General features: G+C 45.9%; 1 protein-coding gene and 1 pseudogene across 1 annotated transcript in view; both read right to left on the bottom strand.

Moving 5' to 3' along the window:
* The window catches only part of PPP6C (protein phosphatase 6 catalytic subunit), a 49,802-nt gene extending 30,303 nt beyond the window's left edge, over positions 1–19,499 (bottom strand). The window contains exon 1 of the mRNA XM_033190919.1: positions 18,995–19,499. Within this exon, the coding sequence (XP_033046810.1) occupies positions 18,995–19,069 (75 nt within the window). The 5' untranslated portion in view covers positions 19,070–19,499. The remainder of the gene's footprint in view (positions 1–18,994) is intronic.
* On the bottom strand, positions 340–19,128 carry LOC117071206 (annotated as a pseudogene).
* Positions 19,500–21,118: the final 1,619 nt, after the last annotated feature.

Genomic DNA, 21,118 nt, shown 5'->3' on the forward strand with positions numbered 1-21,118 from the left:
AGAATTATTTAGGTCACTGGTGGTAAAAATAAGGACCTGGGCTTCTGCTGAGTGTAACAGGAAGCCACGAGAAGTTCTAGAGCAGAAGACTGACATGATCTTAAGTCAGCTGTGTTGAAAACGAACTGGCCAGGTGCAGTGGCTCATACCTATCATCCCAGCACTTTGAGGGGCCGAGGTGAGCATATCACTTGAGCTCAGGAGTTTGAGACCTGCCTGGGCAACATGGCAAAACCCAGTCTCTACAAAAAATACAAAAACTAGCTGGGCATGGTGGCATGTGCCTGTAGTCCCAGATACTTGGAAGGCTGAGGTGCAAGGATCACTTGAGCCCGGGAGGTCAAGGCTGCAGTGAGCTGAGATTGTGCCACTGCACTCCAGCCTGGGTCACAGAGTGAGACCCTTTCTCAAAAAAACAAGAGAGAAAAGTGATTGATGGTGGTGGAGGGGTGGCTAGGCTGGGGTTGGAATGGGGACAAAGGAGTAAGTAGGGAGAGCAGTTAAGTGTCTTCTATAATAATCTAAGTAAAAGTTAACTGGTTTGGACAGGGTAGTAAAAGTAAAAAATAGGGAAAATAGATTCCACATGTTATCTGAATGTAGCATCTGCTAGATTTATGACCAACTGGATACAAGGTGTTAAGAGAAAGTAAAGAATCAAGGATGACTCGGGGTTTCTGGCTTAAACAATTAGAAGGCTGGAAATAATCATTACTGAGACAGAACTCCAGGGAAAGTCGATTTTTTATTGTGTTTTTTCACCCCTGTAAATAGACTTTATTTTTTAGAGCAGTTTTAGGTTCACAGTGAAATTGAGCATTAAGTACAGTGTTCCCTTGCTCGGCACAGTAGCTCACGCCTGTAATCCCAGCACTTAGGGAGGCAGAGGCAGGAGGATCGCTTGAGCCCAGGAGTTCAAGACCTCCCTGGGCAATATAGAGAGACCTTGTTCTCCATAGAAAGGAAAAAAAAACAGAAAAGAAAAAAAGTACAGAGTTTCCATATACCCCCGCCCCTTCCCCCAGACAGCCTCCCCACATCAACATCTCACATTTAAGTGGTACGTTTGTTACAAATCATGAGCATACACTGACACATCATTATCATCCAAAAGCCATAGTTTGTTTAAATTAGGGTTACTCCTTTTGTACATTCTATAAGTTTTGACAATTGTATGACATGTACCTACCGTTATAGTATCATATAGAGTAGTTTTACCTATTCAAACTTACCTCCCTCCAACCTCTGAAAACCACTGATCTTTTTACTGTCTCTATAGTTTTGCCTTTCCCAAAATGTCATATAGTTGGAATCATACATACACAGCCTTTCCAGGTTGGTTTCTTTCATTTAGTAATATGTATTTAAGGTTCTTCCATGTCTTTTCATGGCTTGATAGTTCATTTCTTCTTAGCACTGCATAGTATTTCATTGTCTGGGTATATTACAGTTTGTTTATCTATCCACCTAGTGAAGGACATCTTGGTTCCTTCCGAGTTTTGGCAATGAATGAAGTGGCTATAAAAATCTGTGTACACGTTTTTGTAGGAACATAAGTTTACAACTCATTTGGGTAAATATCAAGGAGCAGGACTGCTGGATTATAATACGGTAAGAGTTTGTTTAGTCTTATAAGGAACTGCCAAACCATCTTCCAAAGTGGCCGTACCATTTTGCATTCCCATCAGTAATGAATGAGAGTTCTTGTTGCTCCACATCTTCATCAGCACTTGGTACTGTTAGTGTTCTGGATTTTGGCCTTTCTAATAGGTATATAGTGGTTATCTCATAGTTGTTTCACTTTGCATTTCCCTAATGATACAGGAGGTAGAGCATCTTTTCATATGCTTATTTGTCATCACTATATCTTCCTTGATGAGGTGTCTTTTGTTCATTTTTTGGGGCATATATGTATTTATTTTACTTTATTATATCTTACTAATATTCTTTAAGGCACAAACCAGGTGAGTAGGCTACAGCAAGGAAATCTTAGAGAGTTAAGAAACCACTATGACACTTCCTGGTATTATCTTCAGTGATGCTTCTTATCTTTATTCTGGGACTCCAGGTAATATTCAGCTCCTACAGCTACCACAAATGCAGCAAACTCCCATTTCAATCTTTGTAATAATGCACCAACAAAGGAAACATTTCTGCGAAGCCACCCACGTATCTCCAAGCTTCATTGCAGCCCAATAAATCCCAAAGCCCTCCTGCAGCCAGCTTCTTCTGGATGGTTTTTACTGGTGTCCCTTCTATCTTCCATTGTTTATAATCTGGAAGTTCCATTTTACGATCTCCATGTTCATGTCCATGTCCATGAGCCATGTCTTGCAAGATTGTGAGAACTGAGGAAAACATATTGTGATATGCCTTCCACTTTCACACCTAGGTGGTGAGAATGAAATTTAGCACAACCACTCTGAAAAACTGGCATGATGTGACAGCAATTTCCTTTTGTCCATTTTTTAATCAGATTGTTCAGTTTCTTATTGAGTTTTAAGAGTTCTCTGTAGGCCGGACACGGTGGCTCACGTCTGTAATCTCAGCACTTTGGGAGGCCGAAGAGGTCAGATCACCTGAGTTCAGGAGTTCGAGACCAGCCTGACCAACACAGAGAAATCCCGTCTCTGCTAAAAATATAAAATTAGCTGGGCATGGTGGCGCATGCCTGTAATCCCAGCTACTCTGGAGGCTGAGGCAGGAGAATCGTTTGAACCCTGGAAGCGGAGGTTGAGGTGAGCTGAGATTGTGCCACTGAACTACAGCCTGGGCAACAAGAGCAAAACTCCATCTCAAAAAAAAAAAAAAAAAAAGGTTCTCTGTATATTTTGGATAACAATACTTTATCAGCTTTTTTTTTTTTTTTTTCTCCAAATATTTTCTCCCAGAACATGGATCATCGTCTCATTCTCTTGACAGGGTCTTTCACAAAGCAAAAGCTTTTAATTTTAATGAAGTCTGGCTTATCAACTATTTCTTTCAAGAGCAGATTGTTTAGGTTTGGTTTGGAGGGTGGGGAACCACGAATATAATTTTTTATTTTTTATTTTTATTTATTTATTAGACCGAGTTTAACTCCTCTCCATGGAGGCTGCCCCACGCACCAGCCTCACCAGGTCCGGGGGCTACCTAGGCATGCTCCCTCCTCTGAGGCTTTATACTCTCTGTTCACTCAGTCAAGAACGCTTTTCCCTAGACATGGAATTGGCTATCTCTCTCTTCATCCAGCTTTCCTTTGCTTTGTCACTCAGGCTAGAGTACAATGGCATGATCTTGGCTCACTGCAACCTCCACCTCCCAGATTCAAGCGATTCTCCTGCCTCAGCCTCCCAAGTAGCTGGAAATACAGGCACTGGTCTCTAACTCCCGACCTCAGGTGATCCACCTGCCTCAGCCTCCCAAAGTGCTGGGATTACAGGTGTGAGCCACAGCACCCGGCTGGCCTGTATTTTTTTATAGCCTTTCATAGCTACCTCCCTACTCCTCATCTTGACAAAACTAAAAGCCTGTTTGTTTTTTTTTGAGATGGAGTCTCGCACTGTCGCCTGGGCTAGTGTGCAGTGGGGTGATCTCAGCTCGCTGCAACCTCCGCCTCCCAGGTTCAAGCAAATTCTCCTGCCTCAGCCTCCTGAGTAGCTAGGATTACAGGTGCCTAGCACCACGGCTGCCTAATTTTTTGTATTTTTAGTAGAGGTGAGGTTTCACCATGTTGGCCAGGCTGATCTCAAACTCCTGACCCCAAGATCCGCCCACCTCGGCCTTCCAAAGTGCTGGGATTACAGGCGTGAGCCACCACGCCCAGCCAAAGCACTGCTCTTTTTAGATTAGCTAAAAGCAATTAATACTTTGAAATTTGTTTATCTGGCCGGGCGCGGTGGCTCAAGCCTGTAATCCCAGCACTTTGGGAGGCCGAGACAGGCGGATCACAAGGTCAGGAGATCGAGACCATCCTGGCGAACACAGTGAAACCCCGTCTCTACTAAAAATACAAAAAACTAGCCGGGCGAGGTGGCCGGCGCCTGTAGTCCCAGCTACTCGGGAGGCTGAGGCAGGAGAATGGCGGGAACCCGGGAGGCGGAGCTTGCAGTGAGCTGAGATCCGGCCACTGCACTCCAGCCTAGGCGACAGAGCAAGACTCTGCCTCAAAAAAAAAAAAAAAAGCAATTTGTTTTTCTAATACTACACAATTTTAAAATTAAAACACTACAATAACGCTTTTAAGTACCTATCACAGGGTCTTCCCTACCTTCTTTGGGTATAACACCTCACTCAGTTAACATCTGCAATATTTTCTCATGTAACCTCACCAGACGTTCTCAAAGAATTCCACTATGAGTGGGACACAGTGGCTCACACCTGTAATTCACCTGTAATCCCAACACTTTGGGAGGCCAAGGCGGGCGGATCACAAGGTCAGGAGTGTGAGACCAGGCTGACCAACATGGTGAAACCTCGTCTCTACTAAAAACACAAAAACTAGCTGGGCGTGGTGGCGCGTGCCTGTAGTCCCAGCTACTCGGGAGCCTGAGGCAGGAGAATGGCTTGAACCTGGGAGGCGGAGGTTGTAGTGAGCCGAGATCGTACCACTGCCCTCCACCCTAGGCAACAGGGCGAGACTCTGTCTCTGAAAGAAAAAAAAAAAAAAAAAAGAATTCCACTACCACCAAGGTTCTTGCAGAAGCGAGAAGCGCTTTGCTATAATCTGTACAAGAGTAGGAAGAATTTTCTATTTTGTTTCCAAGTCAGCTGCCCATGTTTCAGGTTGTCAGTCACTGGACCCATTTACACTCCCTTTCAGATTTCACTTCTTTTAAGAACAGGCCTGGCTGGGTGTAATGGCTCACACCAGTAATTCCAACACTTTGGGACTGCTTCAGCCCAGGAGGTTGAGACCAGCCTGGGAAACATAGTGAAACCTCAACTCTACAAAAAAATTTAAAAATTAGCGGGGCATGGTGGCATGTGCCCATGGTCCCAGCTACTCAAGAGGCTGAGGTAGGAGGATCGCCTGAGCCTAGGAGGTTGAGACTACAGCGAGCTGTGATCACCCTGGGCAACAGAGCAACACTGTCTCACCAAAAAAAAAAGTCCTTATCTCAGGTCATCTGTTTTTCTTTTTTTTTTTTTTTTTTGAGACAGAGTCTTACTCTGTTGCCCAGGATGCAGTGTAGTGGCACAATCTCAGTTTACTGCACCCTCCGCCTCCCAGGTTCAAGCGATTCTCCTGCCTCAGCCTCTCAAGTAGCTGCGACCACAGGTGGGCGCCACCATGCCCAGATAATTTCTGTATTTTTGGTAGAGATGGGGTTTCACCATGTTGGCCAGGATGATCTCGATCTCTTGACCTTGTGATCTGCCCACCTCAGCCTCCCAAAGTGCTGGGATTACAGACGTGAGCCACGACACCCAGCCTCCATCACAGCTTTTATTATACATACTATTATTACTTTTACTGCTGGCTCCATTTTGGTTTCCTATCTTTATTTTCTGTCTTTTTCTTTTTTTATATATGATTTTTTTTTTTTTGAGACGGAGTTTCACTCTTGTTGCCAAGGCTGGAGTACAATGGCGTGATCTCGGCTCACCACACCTTCCGCCTCCCAGGTTCAAGCGATTCTCCTGCCTCAGCCCCCCTAGTAGCTGGGATTACAGGCACACACCACCATGCCTGGCTAATTTTTGTATTTTTAGTAGAGACAGGATTTTGCCATGTTGGCCAGGCTGGTCTCAAACTCCTGATCTCAGGTGATCCACCCGCCTTAGCCTCCCAAAGTGCTGGGGTTACATGCGTGAGTCACTGTGCCTGGCCGGTTCCCCTATTTCAATATGCCAGAATTTTCATTGACATGTAACTGGTTCTCCTAGTCCATAAGGCCTCCCTAAACTTGAAGTCATCCCTGGTTACCAACCCAAACACTATGTGCTAGCCTGAAAATAACAGTGGACTATAAACTGGAGAACATCACTGTGAAACTGTCAATCTGAACAATTGAATGTCTGGAGAACACATGTAAACTACCTAGCAGCAGCCTTCAACCAGGGCCCAGGCACACTAACTAGAGTAAAATTACAGCTGCGTCCTGTGCCTGCCACTTCTGCTGATCCCAACTGAGGATTTAGAGAGCTAAGTCTCTAAGCCAAAGCTATTGCCTCTCATCTCTAGTTTGGCAGGAGCTTACAAATCGCTATCGTGCACACACAAAGATAAGAAGTCTATGAAATCTCACTATAAACGCTATGTGAGTCAACCAGCTACACAAACAACAGCCTCCAAGAGCCCTGCCTTGTCATCATGGTCAAGACACATGCTCCTCTCCTCCCAAACCCTTTACAGCTTTATCCCAAATTTAGGGTAAACTACACCCCTTTCTCCTCATCGTGCCCAAATACTTTTTCTTCTTTTTTGTGTGTTCTGTTTTCTATTTATTTATTTTTTATTATACTTTAGTTCTGGGATACATGTGCAGAAACGTGCAGGTTTTTTACTTAGGTATACACATGCCATGGTGGTTTCCTGCACCCATCAACCTGTCATCTACAATTGATATTTCTCCTAATGATCTCCCTCCTCTTACCCCCCAGCCCCCGATCGGCCCCAGCATGTGATGCTCCCCTCCCCTCTGCCCATATGTTCTCATTGTTCAACTCCCACTTATGAGTGAGAACATGTGGTGTTTCGTTTTCTGTTCCTGTGGTAGTTTGCTGAGAATGTCAGCTTCATCCATGCAAAGGACATGAACTCATTTTTTTTTTTTTTTTAAGACGGAGTCTCGCTCTGTCACCCAGGCTGGAGTGCAGCGGTGCGATCTCGGCTCACTGCAAGCTGCACCTCCCAGGTTCACGCCATTCTCCTGCCTCAGCCTCCCAAGTAGCTGGGACTACAGGCACCCGCCACCCCGCCCTGCTAATTTTTTGTATTTTTAGTAGAGACGGGGTTTCACCGTGTTAGCCAGGATGGTCTCGATCTCCTGACCTCGTGATCCGCCCACCTCAGCCTCCCAAAGTGCTGGGATTACAAGCATGAGCCACCATGCCCGGCCTAAGTCATTCTTTTTTATGGCTGTATAGTATTCCATGGTGTATATGTGCCACATTAGTGCCACATTTTCTTTATCCAGTCTATCACTGATGGGCATTTGAGCTGATTCCAGTCTTTGCTATTGTGAATAGTGCTGCAATAAACATGCATGTGCACGTGTCTTTATAGAATGATTTATAATCCTTTGGGTATATACCCAGTAATGGGATTGCTGGGCCAAATGGTATGTCTAGTTCTAGATCCTTGAGGTATCACCACACTGTCTTCCACAATGGTTGAACTAATTTGCACTCCCACCAATAGTGTAAAAGTGTTCCTATTTCTCCACATCATCTTCAGCATCTGTTGTTTCTTGACTTTTTAATGATTGCCATTGTAACTGGTGTGAGATGGTATCTCATTGTGGTTTTGATTTGCATTTCTTTAATGACCACTGCTTTTTTTCATGTTTGGTGCTCAACTACTTTCTAATCCTTGAATAGGAAGGGGTTCATAGCCACCATTCTTAGGAGAGCTCTATTTCTCTTCTCTACCTTTTCCTCAAGATATTTGTTCACAGTTCCATTCTATTCTCTGTTCTGTCTCCCAGTTCCCTCTTGTCCCCACAAACACTGAGTTCTAAATTTTTAAAATTACTTGTTTAGCTGATCTTGTTATCTAAAACATACTACTTCCTTTATCTAATTTTACATACTGGTATTTATAAAATACTCTTAGCTTTGAAAATAAAGATCTCATAGCCAGGTGCGGTGGCTCATACCTGTTATATCAGCATTTTGGGAGGCCAAGGGAGGAAGATGGCTGCAGGCCCAGAGCTCAAGACTAGCTTGGGCAACATAGCAAAACCTCATCTCAACTAGCTAGCTAAGTAACTAACTAAATAGCTAACATTATATTTCACACAGTCTTTATATAAAGTCTCTACTATAATACAGATCACTGGGAACAAGAAGTTAGGAATCTGGAATGACAATGATATTCACGTGCTTACGATCCAGAAGATAGTGTCTGTATCCTCAGGTCAGATCAGAGTTCCTCAACCATGGCACTACTAATTATTGATTGTAGGGGGCTGCTTGCTGTCTTGTGGATGTTTAGCAACATCTCTGACATCTACACCTGCTAGATATCCATAGCAACTTCCCATCCCTCCCCTGCCCCAGCTGTGACAACCAAATATGTCTCCAGACACTGCCAAAAATCCCTTGGGGGGCAAAATTGCCCCCAGTTGAGAACGACTGGTCTAGATCTCTCTCCTGAGTTTAATATTATTAGAACAGCATTTAGAGCACATTTGGCAATCAATAAGTAGTTGTTATCTAAGTGACATAAGTATCCAAGAGTATTCTGGACACCTCTATCTCAATGTCTTAGCTTGGCAGCATCTCAAACTCAGTATGGCCCAAACCAAACTGGCTGTATTCCTTAATCTAGTTATAGTACTAAGTAATCCTGGCCAGAAACTAAGAAATTAGACTAAACTCTCTTCGTCATAACCTAGACCAAATCTGTTAACAGGTGCCACTATACCTTCTTCATTTCCTTTCCAACACAACAATCACTTATCATTGCCTTATCTCAGACTCTCATATCACTGGGCCTACTGCTTCTATGACATTTTTGGCCCATTCAAATCCGTGGTCCACAATGCTGCCAGAATAAACATTTCAAAAGCCTACTGTCATTCTCCTTCTTAAAACTCCTCAAGCGTATTCTTCCGTTTATGACAATGTTTCCCAAACACCAAATACCATTTTCATGATTTTGTCATATTCCACATACAACAGTGTATCCCTTTAACAATTTTCTCTGAATCTACTTTTCTTTTTAGTTAGCTACATTTTAAACAGTTATCACGAATCACAGTATGATTTTTCCCTAAAATATAAAAACATTTCAAAGTGTTCATGTACCACCTAAAAGATAACAATCTAAGTTTAACAGCCTACTCCTATGATTTGGCATCTTTCTTTCCAGTACCACCTCCAGCCACACCAAACCACTTCAAGTTCCCCGAACCAGCCATGTTCTTGCAAATTACACTCTACTATTGCACATGGTATTTATTCTGTTTGCATGTTCTTTCCTTCTGTCTATCTAAACTCTGCCCCTCCTAACTGCTCCTTCATGAAACCATCTCTGGCTCCAAAGTTACATACTGCTTCTTCCATGTTTGCCAATACCCTGGGCAGCCTCTATTACAGCCTTTGTTTACCTCTTTAGCTCACTTACTATACTGAAAGCCCCTCACAGACAGACAGAAGTATCTGATTCTGCCCCTGGCACCCACGGGGAACAGTACTTAACACAAGGAACCATTTAAAGAAGTGTTTGTGGCTGGGCGCAGTGGCTCAAGCCTGTAATCCCAGCACTTTGGGAGGCCGAGGCGGGTGGATCATGAGGTCAGGAGATCGAGACCATCCTGGCTAACACAGTGAAACCCCGTCTCTACTTAAAAATACAAAAAAACTAGCCAGGCGACGAGGCGGGCGCCTGTAGTCCCAGCTACTCGGGAGGCTGAGGCAGGAGAATGGCATAAACCCGGGAGGCGGAGCTTGCAGTGAGCTGAGATCCGGCCACTGCACTCCAGCCTGGGTGGCAGAGCAAGCCTCCGTCTCAAAAAAAATAAAAATAAAAATAAATAAAGAAGTGTTTGTTGTCTGGGCACAGTGGCTCACACCTATAACCTCAGCATTTGGGGAGGCCAAGGCAGGAGAATCACTTGAAGCATTTGGGACCAGCCTGGACAGCATAGCAAGATGCTATCCCTTAAATTTTTTTTTTTTTTTGCTGGGCGCAGTGGCTCATGCCTATAATCCCAGCACTTTTGGGAGGCCAAGGCGGGTGGATCACGAGGTCAGGAGATCAAGACCATCCTGGCTAACATGGTGAAACCCCGTCTCTATCAAAAATACTAAAATATTAGAGAGGCATAGTGGCATGTGCCTGCAGTCCTAGCTACTTGGCAGACTGAGGCAGGAGAATCGTTTGAACCCAGGAGGCGGAGGTTGCAGTGAGCTGAGATCCCACCACTGCACTCCAGCCTGGCGACAGAGTGAGACTCCATCTCAAAAAAAAAAAACAAAAAAAATTTTTTTAATTAGCTGGGTACCCTATTGCGCACCTGTACTCCCAGCTACTTTTGAGGCTGAGGCAGAAGGATCAATTGAGCCCAGGAATTTGAGGTTGCAGCAAGCTATGATTGCACCACTGCACTCCACCCTGAGCAACAGACTGAGACCCTATCTCAAAAAAAAACAAAAAAAAAAAGAAGAAACAAGTATTTGTCATAAAGCAGAATACAGTTTGAGTCAATAAACCTTTACTCATTATCACATACAGGGCAGTGTTCTAAAATTGTGGAAAACACAAGGAATGGCCAAGCACAGTGGCTCACATCTATAATCCCAACACTTTGGGAGGCCGAGGTAGGTGGATCACTTGAGATCAGAAGTTCGAGACCAGCCTGGCCAGCATGGTGAAACCCCATCTCTACCAAAAAATATATATATACAAAAATTAGCTGGGTGTGGTAGTGTGCACCTGTAATCCCAGCTATTTGGGAGGCTGAGATCGGAGAATGGCTTGAATCTGGAGTGGGGCACAGGTTGCAGCAAGCTGAGATCTACACCATTGCACTCCAGCCTGAGCAGAGTGAGACTCCATCTCAAAAACAAAAACAAACAGACAAAAACAAGGAATGAATCTGGCCTTCAAGAATTTTCCAGTTTAATAATGGAGATAGACATATTTGCTATCATACAAGACAGAACACTCTAAGTGGTAAAATAGGGCAATAAAATGCTAAAGCAATGTCAGTGTGGAAAGAGAAGAACAGGGATTTTAAAATAGCAAATAAACTCAGATGTGTACTCTGTTGAGTCACTATGGCAAAAATCACTTGAAACTCACCAAGTCCTGACCCTGATGATATCTGTTCTGCCTATCACAAGGACTGTATAAATCACAGAAGCAACATGAAGGGTCTCTCAAAACTATAAGTGGCTATGTAAATTCTTTTTTTTTTTTTTTTTGGAGACGGAGTCTTGCTCTGCCGCCCAGGCTGGAGTGCAGTGGCCGGCTCTCAGCTCACTGCAAGCTCCGCCTCCCGGGTTCACACCATTCTCCTGTCTCAGCCTCCCGAGTAGCTGGGACTACAGGCGCCCGCCTCGTCGCCCAGCTAGTTTTTTTGTATTTTTTAGTAGAGACGGGGTTTCACGGTATTAGCCAGGATGGTCTCGATCTCCTGACCTCGTGATCCGCCCGTCTGGGCCTCCCAAAGTGCTGGGATTACAGGCTTGAGCCACCGCGCCCGGCCGTAAATTCTAATCATTGTTAATAAATTCTGACTGTGGAACCTAGGAGTCCTGCATAGAGGAAGTGCCATCTGAGCTAGAGCTCAGAAGGGAGGTAAATAGAGGGCATACAAGGTGTTCTACAGAAGAAGCTTAAATGATAGCTGTAAATGTGAACCCTGAAGCCAGACTGCCTAGGTTTGAATCCCACTCATTCACTTATTTACTAGCTGTATGACTTTGGAAAGTTACTAAATCTGTCTGAATTTTGGTTACCTGTCTGTAAAACAGAGCAAATATCAGTACTCAATTCACAACGTAATGAGTATGAAACGATTTCATATGTGTACTGTATAATTAGTTTAATAAACAGGTGAAAGTAGACTGAGCAGAAGCAAAGAAACAGGGAAGTACGCGGCATGTTATCAGAAGACAGCAGTCCAGTGTACTTAAAACAGAAAGTACAGTTTAAAAAAAAAAAAAAATGTTGGGCCGGGCGCGGTGGCTCACGCCAGTAGTCCCAGAACTTTGGGAGGTCGAGACAGGCAGATCACGAGGTCAGGAGTTTGAGATCAACCTGACCAAAATGGTGAAACCCGGTCTCCACTAAATATACAAAAATTAGCCAGGCATGGTGTGGCATGCCTGTAATCCGCTACTCAGGAGGCTGAGGCAGGAGAACTGCTTAAACCCAGGAGGCGGAGGTTGCAGTGAGCCGATATCACACCACTGCACTACAGCCTTGGTGACAGAGTGAAACTCAGTCTCAAAAAAAAAAAAAAAAAGGTGATGTAGTGGAAGATATACCTAGAAAAGCATGCTATTACCCATCCTAAAAAATCATAAATTATATCAGAAAGAGCTCTGCACACAGAGGCTTTCAAATCAAGTTCTGGATGTCACTGATTAGCTGTACATCCTCAGGCAAATCATAGACTAGAAGCTCAGTTTCTCTCTATATAGAAGAGTATAGTACTAAATGAAGTTTGATTCTCCTTCAGCTCTGAAATTCTAAGAAAAAGACTGGGAAGCAGTCAACAATTTACACTGTCCCATCTAATAGCTCCCGCCACATAGGGCTAATGAGTGCCTGAAATGTAGCTGGTCCAAACTGGGAGGTACTGTAGGTGTAAAATAGACACATGTCATAGAATTAGTACCCAAAAAAGGCAAAATATTACATTAACAACTTTATATTGATTACACCTTGAAATTGGGTTAAAATATTACTAAAAAAAATTTATCTGTTTTTATACTTTTTTTCTTTAGACAGAGTCTTGCTCTTATTGCCCAGGCTGGAGGGCAATGGCATGATCTCTAATCACTGCAACCTCTGCCTCCTGGATTCAAGTAATTCTCCTGCCTCAGCTTCCAAAGTAGCTGGGATTACATGTATGCACTACCATGCTTGGCTAATTTTTGTATTTTTTTTTTAGTAGAGATGGATTTCACCATGTTTCGGCCAGGCTGGTCTTGAACTCCTGACTAAAAGTGATCTGCCCACCTTGGCTTCCCAAAGTGCTGGAATTATAGGCGTGAGCCACCATGCCTGCCTACTTATTCTTTGAGATGGAGTTTCGCTCTTGTCACCCAGGCCAGACTGCAATGGCACAATCTCTGCTCATTGCAACCTCTGCCTCCCGGGTTCTAGCGATTCTCTGGCCTCAGCCTCCTGAGTATCTGGGATTATAGGCACCCACCACCACACCTGGCTAATTTTTGTATTTTTAGTAGAGACGGGGTTTCGCCATGTTGGCCAGGCTGGTCTTGAACTCCTGACCTCAGGTGATCTGCCTGCCTCAGCCTTCCAAGGTGTTGGGATTACAGGCATGAGACAGCACACCTGGCCTGTTTTTATACTTTTTAAAAATGTGGCCCAGTCATGGTGGCTCACATGTGTAATCCCAGCACTTTGGGAGGCCTAGGTGATAGGACTGCTTTAGGCCAGGAGTTTGAGGCCAGCCTGGGTAACAAAGCATGACTCCATCTCTACAAAAAAATTCAAAAAGTTAGCCAGGCATGGTAGTACACACCTGAAGTCCTAAGCTACTCAGGGGGCTGAGGCAGGAGGATTACAGAGGCCCAGGAGTTTGAGGCTGCAGTGACCCATGTCTGCACCAGCGCACTCCACCATGGGAAACAAAGTGAGATGCTGTCTCAAAAAAATAATTAATTAACTGCCACTAGAAAATTTGAAGCTTACATGTGTGAGCATGATATTTCTATTGGAGAACATTGTTATAAGACTATTCTCATAAGACAAAGGAGAATGTAATTCTGTGGCCAAAAGACAAATGAAATGTGGCCATAAGGACAAACAAGGTATAAGAAAGGATCTTGCAAACAGAAAACACTCTTCCAGCCCCATACAAAGCCAGGTGCATTCCTAACTGTTGTGTTCAGCTGTCCTCAGTGTACCGGAAGAAAAATTCACTGCAAAACCAAATAACTCAGCCAGGCACGGTGGCTCACGCCTGCAATCCCAGCACCTTGAGAGGCCAAGGCGGGCGGATTATTTGAGGTCAAGAATTAAAGACCAGCCTAGCCAACATGGTGAAACCCCATCCCTACTACAAATACAAAAATTAGCCAGGCGTGGTGGCACGTGCCTGTAATCCCAGCTACTTGGGAGGCTGAGGCAGAACTGCTTGAACCCGGGAGGTGGAGACTGCAGTGAGCTGAGATGGTACCACTGTACTCCAGCCTGGGCAACAGAGTTAAACTCAGTCTCAAAAAAAAATAAAAATAAAAAAACCTCAGGTAAACATGTCACCCTTAAGAACTGTCCAAGAGATTAGACAACCTCCAAGTTATAGAACCCCTGCTCCCCAAAAATATTAATACTTCAATATAGGTATTCAGTAAACCTGCCTTTATCATTAATTCTTCTACTTGGTCAGGTATGGAATCTGTACCTTTTATTAATCTCTCTGAAATCTTTCTTGTGGATAAAATCACATGAACTCTTTATAAGAAAGGTTACACTGTGGTCCATTCACTTTCACGTCTTTTTTTTTTTTTTTTTTTGAGACAGGGTCTCGCTCTGTTGGCCAGGCTGGAGTGCAGTGGCACGATCTCAGCTCACTGCAACCTCCGTCTCCTGGGGTTAAGCAATTCTCCTGCCTCAGCCTCCTGGCCCACGTATGTCATTCTTACTCCTTCAAAACCGTTACGTAGGCTGGGCACGGTGGCTCACGCCTGTAATCCCAGCACTTTGGGAGGCTGAGAAGAGTAGATCACCTGAGGTCAGGTGTTCAAGACCAGCCTGGCCAACATGGTGAAACCCCATCTCTACTAAAAATACAAAAATGAGCCAGGGGTGGAGGTGGGTTAATCCCAGCTACTCAGGAGGCTGAGGCAGGAGAATCGCTTGAATCCGGGAGGCGGAGGTTGCAATGAGCTGAGAACGTGCACCTGCACTCCAGCCTGGACGACAGAGCAAGACTCTGCCTCAAAAACACAAACAGGTCGGCCGGGCACGGTGGCTCAAGCCTGTAATCCGAGCACTTTCGGAGGCCGAGACGGGCGGATCACGAAGTCAGGAGATTGCGACCATACTGGTTAACATGGTGAAACCCCGTCTCTACTAAAAAATACAAAAAACTAGCCGGGCGAGGTGGCCAGCGCCTGTAGTCCCAGCTACTCGGGAGGCTGAGGCAGGAGAATGGCATAAACCCGGGAGGCAGAGCTTGCAGTGAGCTGATATCCGCCCACTGCACTCCAGCCTGAGCCACAGAGGGAGGCTCTGTCTCAAAAACAAACAAACAAACAAACAAACAAACAGGTCAGGCGCGGCGGCTCACACCTATAATCCCAGCTCTTCGGCAGGCCGAGGTGGGCACATCATCTGAGGTTGGGAGTTTGAGACCAGCCTGACCAACATGGAGAAACCTTCTCTCTACTAAAAATACTGAATTAACTGGGCGTCGTGGCACATGCCTGTAATCTCAGATACTCTGGCTGAGGCAGAAGAATCGCTTGAACCCGGGAGGCGGAGGTTGCAGTGAGCCAAGATCGCGCCATTGCACTCCAGCCTGGGCAACAAGAGCGAAACTCTGTCTCAAAAAAACAAACAAACAAACAAACAACAAACAAACAAACAGGTCAGGCGCGGCGGCTCACACCTATAATCCCAGCTCTTCGGCAGGCCGAGGTGGGCACATCATCTGAGGTGGGAGTTTGAGACCAGCCTGACCAACATGGAGAAACCTTCTCTCTACTAAAAATACTGAATTAACTGGGCGTCGTGGCACATGCCTGTAATCTCAGATACTCTGGCTGAGGCAGAAGAATCGCTTGAACCCGGGAGGCGGAGGTTGCAGTGAGCCAAGATCGCGCCATTGCACTCCAGCCTGGGCAACAAGAGCGAAACTCTGTCTCAAAAAAACAAACAAACAAACAGAAACAGTTATGTAGATTTGATCCAGTACTAGTGATGTGACCATTTCCAACTTAGCGAAACAGAAATTGTTATTAAATCTGGAACATCCTATGCATTTAGTATTTGATTTAGTATCTCCATCTTCTAATCAATTTAAAACACAGGTAAATTTACGTCTTCCTTTCTACCAGAACAAATCTTTTCCATCATGTTCATTAAGTGGCCTCAATAATTTCTTTTCTTAATAGAATCTTTTATTTTGCCTTTACAGCCTCAGAAAAAGTACTCCTGGCATACTTTCTTGTCCTAATTTTAGGTTGCACTCCATGCCAAGAAACAGAAACAAAATTAAGCTTCTTTAAATACACCACAGATGAGCAACACAACAAATTAATCTGATAAAAACATTTCCAAGACAGAAAAAAAGTCTCAACTTATAAAGAAAAATTCAGAATTATTTTGTCTCAGTTGCCCAAAATACGTATTTTTAAGTTTATTAAGAAACGGATACAAGCTGAGTACAGTGGCTCATGCCTGTTATCCCAGCATTTTGGGAAGCTGAGGTGGGAGGATCACTTGAGCCCAGAAGTTCAAGACTGGCCTGGGTAACATAGCAAGACCCTGTCTTTACCAAAAAAATAAATAAAAATTAGCTGGGCATGCGGACATGTGACTGTGGTCCCAGCTACTCAGGAGGCTAAGGTGGGAAGACTGCCTGAGCCCAGGAGGTCGAGGCTGCAGTAGGCCATGATTGTGCTACCACACTACAGCATGGGTGAGAGTGAGACCATTTCCCCGCCCCCAAAAAAAAAGATAAAAAGATTTTTAAAACTTTTAAGAGAGGCCGGGCGCGGTGGCTCAAGCCTGTAATCCCAGCACTTTGGGAGGCCGAGACGGGCGAATCACGAGGTCAGGAGATTGAGACCATCCTGGCTAACACGGTGAAACCCCATCTCTTCTAAAAAATACAAAAAAAACTAGCCGGGCGACGTGGCCGGCGCCTGTAGTCCCAACTACTCGGGAGTAATAATGCTGCTAAGAGGTCTGGTTAGTTTTCCATGAATTGGGTTCCAATGCTAGTTGTATTCTTATTCCCTTAAAAAAAAACACATAGCAGAAAGAAGTCACAAAAGGAATGTCTGAAGGACTCAGATGAGCACAAATGCTACACTACTACTAACGAAGGCTGTCCTTATTTTAAATTATTCTATTAAAAATGGGAGAATGCAGAGGAATCACTCCCCTGCCACATGCCACACAAAATTAACAGGTAAGTACAATTCAGTCACATTCATAACACCACGTGTGGCCTCAAATATTATGCATACTTGTTGACTGATGTTAAGTATCAACTTACTGTACAAAGAAGAAATAAGACAAACCCACAGTAACATATTTCTTTAAGAATACACCGAGCCGGGGTCGGGCGCGGTAGCTCACGCCTGTAATCCCAGTACTGTGAAAGGCCGAGGTGGGCAGATCACGAGGTCAGGAGATCGAGACCATCCTGGCTAACACGATGAAACCCCGTCTCTACTAACAATACAAAAAAATTAGCCAGGCGTGATGGCAGGCGCCTGTAGTCCCAGAGACTCAGGAGACTGAGGCAGGAGAATGGCATGAATCCAGCAGGAGGAGCTTGTACTGAGCCGAGATCGCGCCACTGCACTCCAGCCTGGACGACAGAGGGAGACTCTGTCTCCAAAAAAAGAATACACTGAGTTGGATAAATACTAGCACGAGCTGATAAGCACTGCTAGAAACCTAAGTTCTGATTTCAGCAAATGCATAGAAATACTTTTCAAAAAAGCAGTATACCCTAGGCGGGGCGCGGTGGCTCACGCCTGTAATACCAGCACTTTGGGAGGCCGAGGCGGGCAGATCACCTGAGGTCAGGAGTTCAAGACCAGCCTGGCCAACATGGCGAAACCCCGTCTCTACTAAAACTACAAAACAGCCGGGAGTCGTGGTGGGCACCTGTAATCCCACCTAGTCGGGAGGCTGAGGCAGGACAATCGCCTGAACCCGAGAGGCAGAGGTTGCAGTAAGCAAGATCGCACCACTGCACTCGAGTCTGGGGGACAGAGTGAGACTCTTATCTCAATTAAAAAAAAATAATAATTTAAAAGTTTTTAAAAAAGAAAGCAGTATACCAAAGCCATTCCTTACGCATACATACATTTATTCTTACTTGGACTCAGGAGTAACAAGGAATTCGCCTCCTTTAGAAAATCAAGAAAATGAAATGTTGAGTTAAGAAGCGGTTAAGGGGGCCGGGCGCGGTGGCTCAAGCCTGTAATCCGAGCACTTTGGGAGGCCGAGACGGGTGGATCACGAGGTCAGTAGATCGAGACCACCCTGGCTAACACGGTGAAACGCCGTCTCTACTAAAAAATACAAAAAACTAGCAGGGCGAGGTGGCGGGCGCCTGTAGTCCCAGCCATTCGGGAGGCTGAGGCAGGAGAATGGCGTGAACCTGGGAGGCGGAGCTTGCAGTGAGCTGAGATCCGGCCACTGCACTCCAGCCTGGACGACAGAGCGAGACTCCGTCTCAAAAAAAAAAAAAAAAAGCAGTTAAGGAAAAAGTATTTGTATTTATTGAGAATCAACTACTTTATCCACTTCAGTAAGCTCAACATACTCAGAAACGGGATTCACCTCTGAATTAGCAAAAGAAAACCGACGATCCTAAAAAGCAATTTGGAGGAGTGACAAAGAAAGAGGGACGACCTGACGTTCTCTCCCGTCAGTACCAAACCACTCGGGCCCACTGCCTGGCCCTTCCTCAAGAGACCTAAACACACTGGGGCTGCGTTCCGGGAGCCGGTGGCATCTCCTGTCAGACGCCGGCCACTCCGCGCTCCTGTCACCTCCAGTGGTGGCGACCCCATCCCCAGGGCACTGCCGCGGAGGCTCGGCTCCGACTGCGGGAGACCCGGGGATGGGGTGGTGAGCCGAGTCTTCTAAGCAAAGCTGTTACAGCTGCGGGTCCTGGGGTAGCCCGAAGGCCAGAAGGGGCGGCCCTGGGGCAGAGGCCGCGACATCCCTCGGGATCCCCACTGAGGCAACTGGGACAGCACTCGGGGGACTCGGCTCCCCCGACCCTCGGCGTGACGCCGGGTCGGACCGGGTCGCCTGGCATTGGGGCAGGCCTTCCACTGCGACGGGACGGGATACCCAGCGGGGGTCCCGGAGAAAGGAAGGGCGGGCCGGCGGGCGCCCCACAGCCGGAAGGGGCGAGCCCGCACACAGGGCTCCTGCCCCGGCAGGGCTCACCTTCAGGTCGTTCTCTGGCAGGTACTTGCACAGCCGCGCTATCTCCACATACTTGTCCAGGTCTAGCGGCGCCATTTTAGGAATAATAAGCCGCAGCAACAGCAGCGGCGGCGGCCGTAGTAGCGGCGGCGGCGGCAGCGGCGGAGGCCGAAGCCGGAACTTTCTCTACGTCACGTCCGGCCCGTGAGAGGCGTCTGCGCAGCGCCGTTAAAGCGCGACCAGCTTCTCCCCGCTACCTCGGTACGCCCGGCGCCCCCTCTGGCTGAACCCCGGTTACAGGGCCCAAGAGACCCCTCTTCGATCCAACCCGCGAACATGCCGGGACCCGTAGTCATCTGCCGCGGGGCGTGCTGGGATGTGTAGTTTTCAGTTGTGGACAGCCACCTCCCCTCTTTTCCTCCCATTTCTCCAGACTTTCACCTGCCGGCAGCCGGCCAGGCTTTTCCGAGGCAAAACGGCGGAGTAGGTGGTCCTAGCCACTCATTGGTTTCTTTTTCCAACCCTTTTAAGCACTCTTTCACCAGAATATCTTAACAGTTGGGTAAGCCTGGCCGTTTGCACCTTTCCAAGTCCCTGTGAAAACCTCGCCTAAGCCTGTGGCAGAGATGTCAGGCTCCAGTCTTCCAACCTGAAAGGAAGGGAAACAAATATTAAAGGATTTCTTATGCTAAATGCGATACAAATGCTGTTTTTCCTTTTGATCTTCGTAACAATTGATAGGAAAGTGAGGCTTGGAGGCTTTAAGTAGTTTACCCCAAATCTCACAGGGAACAAAATGGTGGGACCAAGATTGGAAAAATGGCTTAAGCTTAAGCCTACTTCCAATGAGAATCCCACGAGGACATGGAGTTTTTTGCTGTAACTCCAGCACTGAGAACAGTACCTGGTACTAGCATACCTTCAGCATTCGTTTATTCAAACACTCTTTATTGAGCAACAAAGATGTGCCAGGTACAGCTGCAGGCGCTTGCAATACTTCGTGAACAAAATAGACAAAGATCTCTATCCTATCCGTAGCTAGAAAAAATACCAAAATTAGGCGGGTGCGGTAGTGCGTGCTTGTGGTCCTAGCTACTCCGGAGGCTGAGGCAGGAGAATCGCTTGAGCCAGGAGGCGGAGGTTGCAGTGAACCGAGATCGCGGCACTGCACTCCAGCTTGGGCGACAGAGCGAGATCCTCTTCAAAAATAAATTAGTAAAAGGTGGCCGGGCCCTGTGGCTCACACCTGTAATCCCAGCACTTTGGGAGGCCGAGGCGTGCAGATCCCGAGGTCAGGAGATCGAGACCATCCTAGCTAACAAGGTGAAACCCCGCCTCTACTAAAAATACAAAAAGAAATTAGCGGGGCGTGGTGGCGGGCGCCTGTAGTCCCAGCCATTCGGGAGGCTGAGGCAGGAGAATGGTGTGAACCCGGAGGTGGAGCTTGCAGGGAGCTGAGATCCCGCCACTGCACTCTAGCCTGGGCGACAGAGCAATACTCCGTCCCAATAAATAAATAAATAAATAATAAATTAGTAAAAGGAAGCTGCTATATGGGACTAGGGGTGGGGGTACAATGGCTGTAGCTAAGAGACCAGTTAGGAGACTGTTATGTAATCCAATAGTAGCAGGCGCTCAATAAATATTTGTTGCTCAAGAGTTCCTGGAATGAATCCTCTTGCTCTCTAAAGTGTATTTTGTGAACAAATGGTTAACCCTTAATGAGATATCTGGGTGAACTTCTTTGTATTATTCTTGTAACTGTTCTGAAAGTATGAAATTGTTTCAAAGCAAAATTAATTTTTTAAAGTTTGTTACAGAATGAATGATGCCCACAAGTATTCATTTCTTCATTCATTCAACTAATAGTTATATAGTGCCTATTGGCCAGGCCGCAGTGGCTAATGCCTGTAATCTCAGCACTTTGGGAGGCCAAAGCAGGCAGATCACCTGAGGTCAGGAGTTCAAGACCACCTGACCAACACGGTGAAACCCCATCTCTACTAAAAATACAAAATACTCGGGAGGCTGAGATAGGAGAATTACTTGAATTGCTTGAGGCGGAAGTTACAGTGAGCTGAGATGGCGCCACTGTACTCCAGCCTGGGCCACAGAGTGAGACCCCATCTTGAAGAAAAAAGAAAA

The sequence above is a fragment of the Trachypithecus francoisi genome, unplaced genomic scaffold (assembly GCF_009764315.1).
Source record: "Trachypithecus francoisi isolate TF-2019V2 unplaced genomic scaffold, Tfra_2.0 Contig01585, whole genome shotgun sequence".
NCBI classification, from domain to species: Eukaryota; Metazoa; Chordata; class Mammalia; order Primates; family Cercopithecidae; genus Trachypithecus; species Trachypithecus francoisi.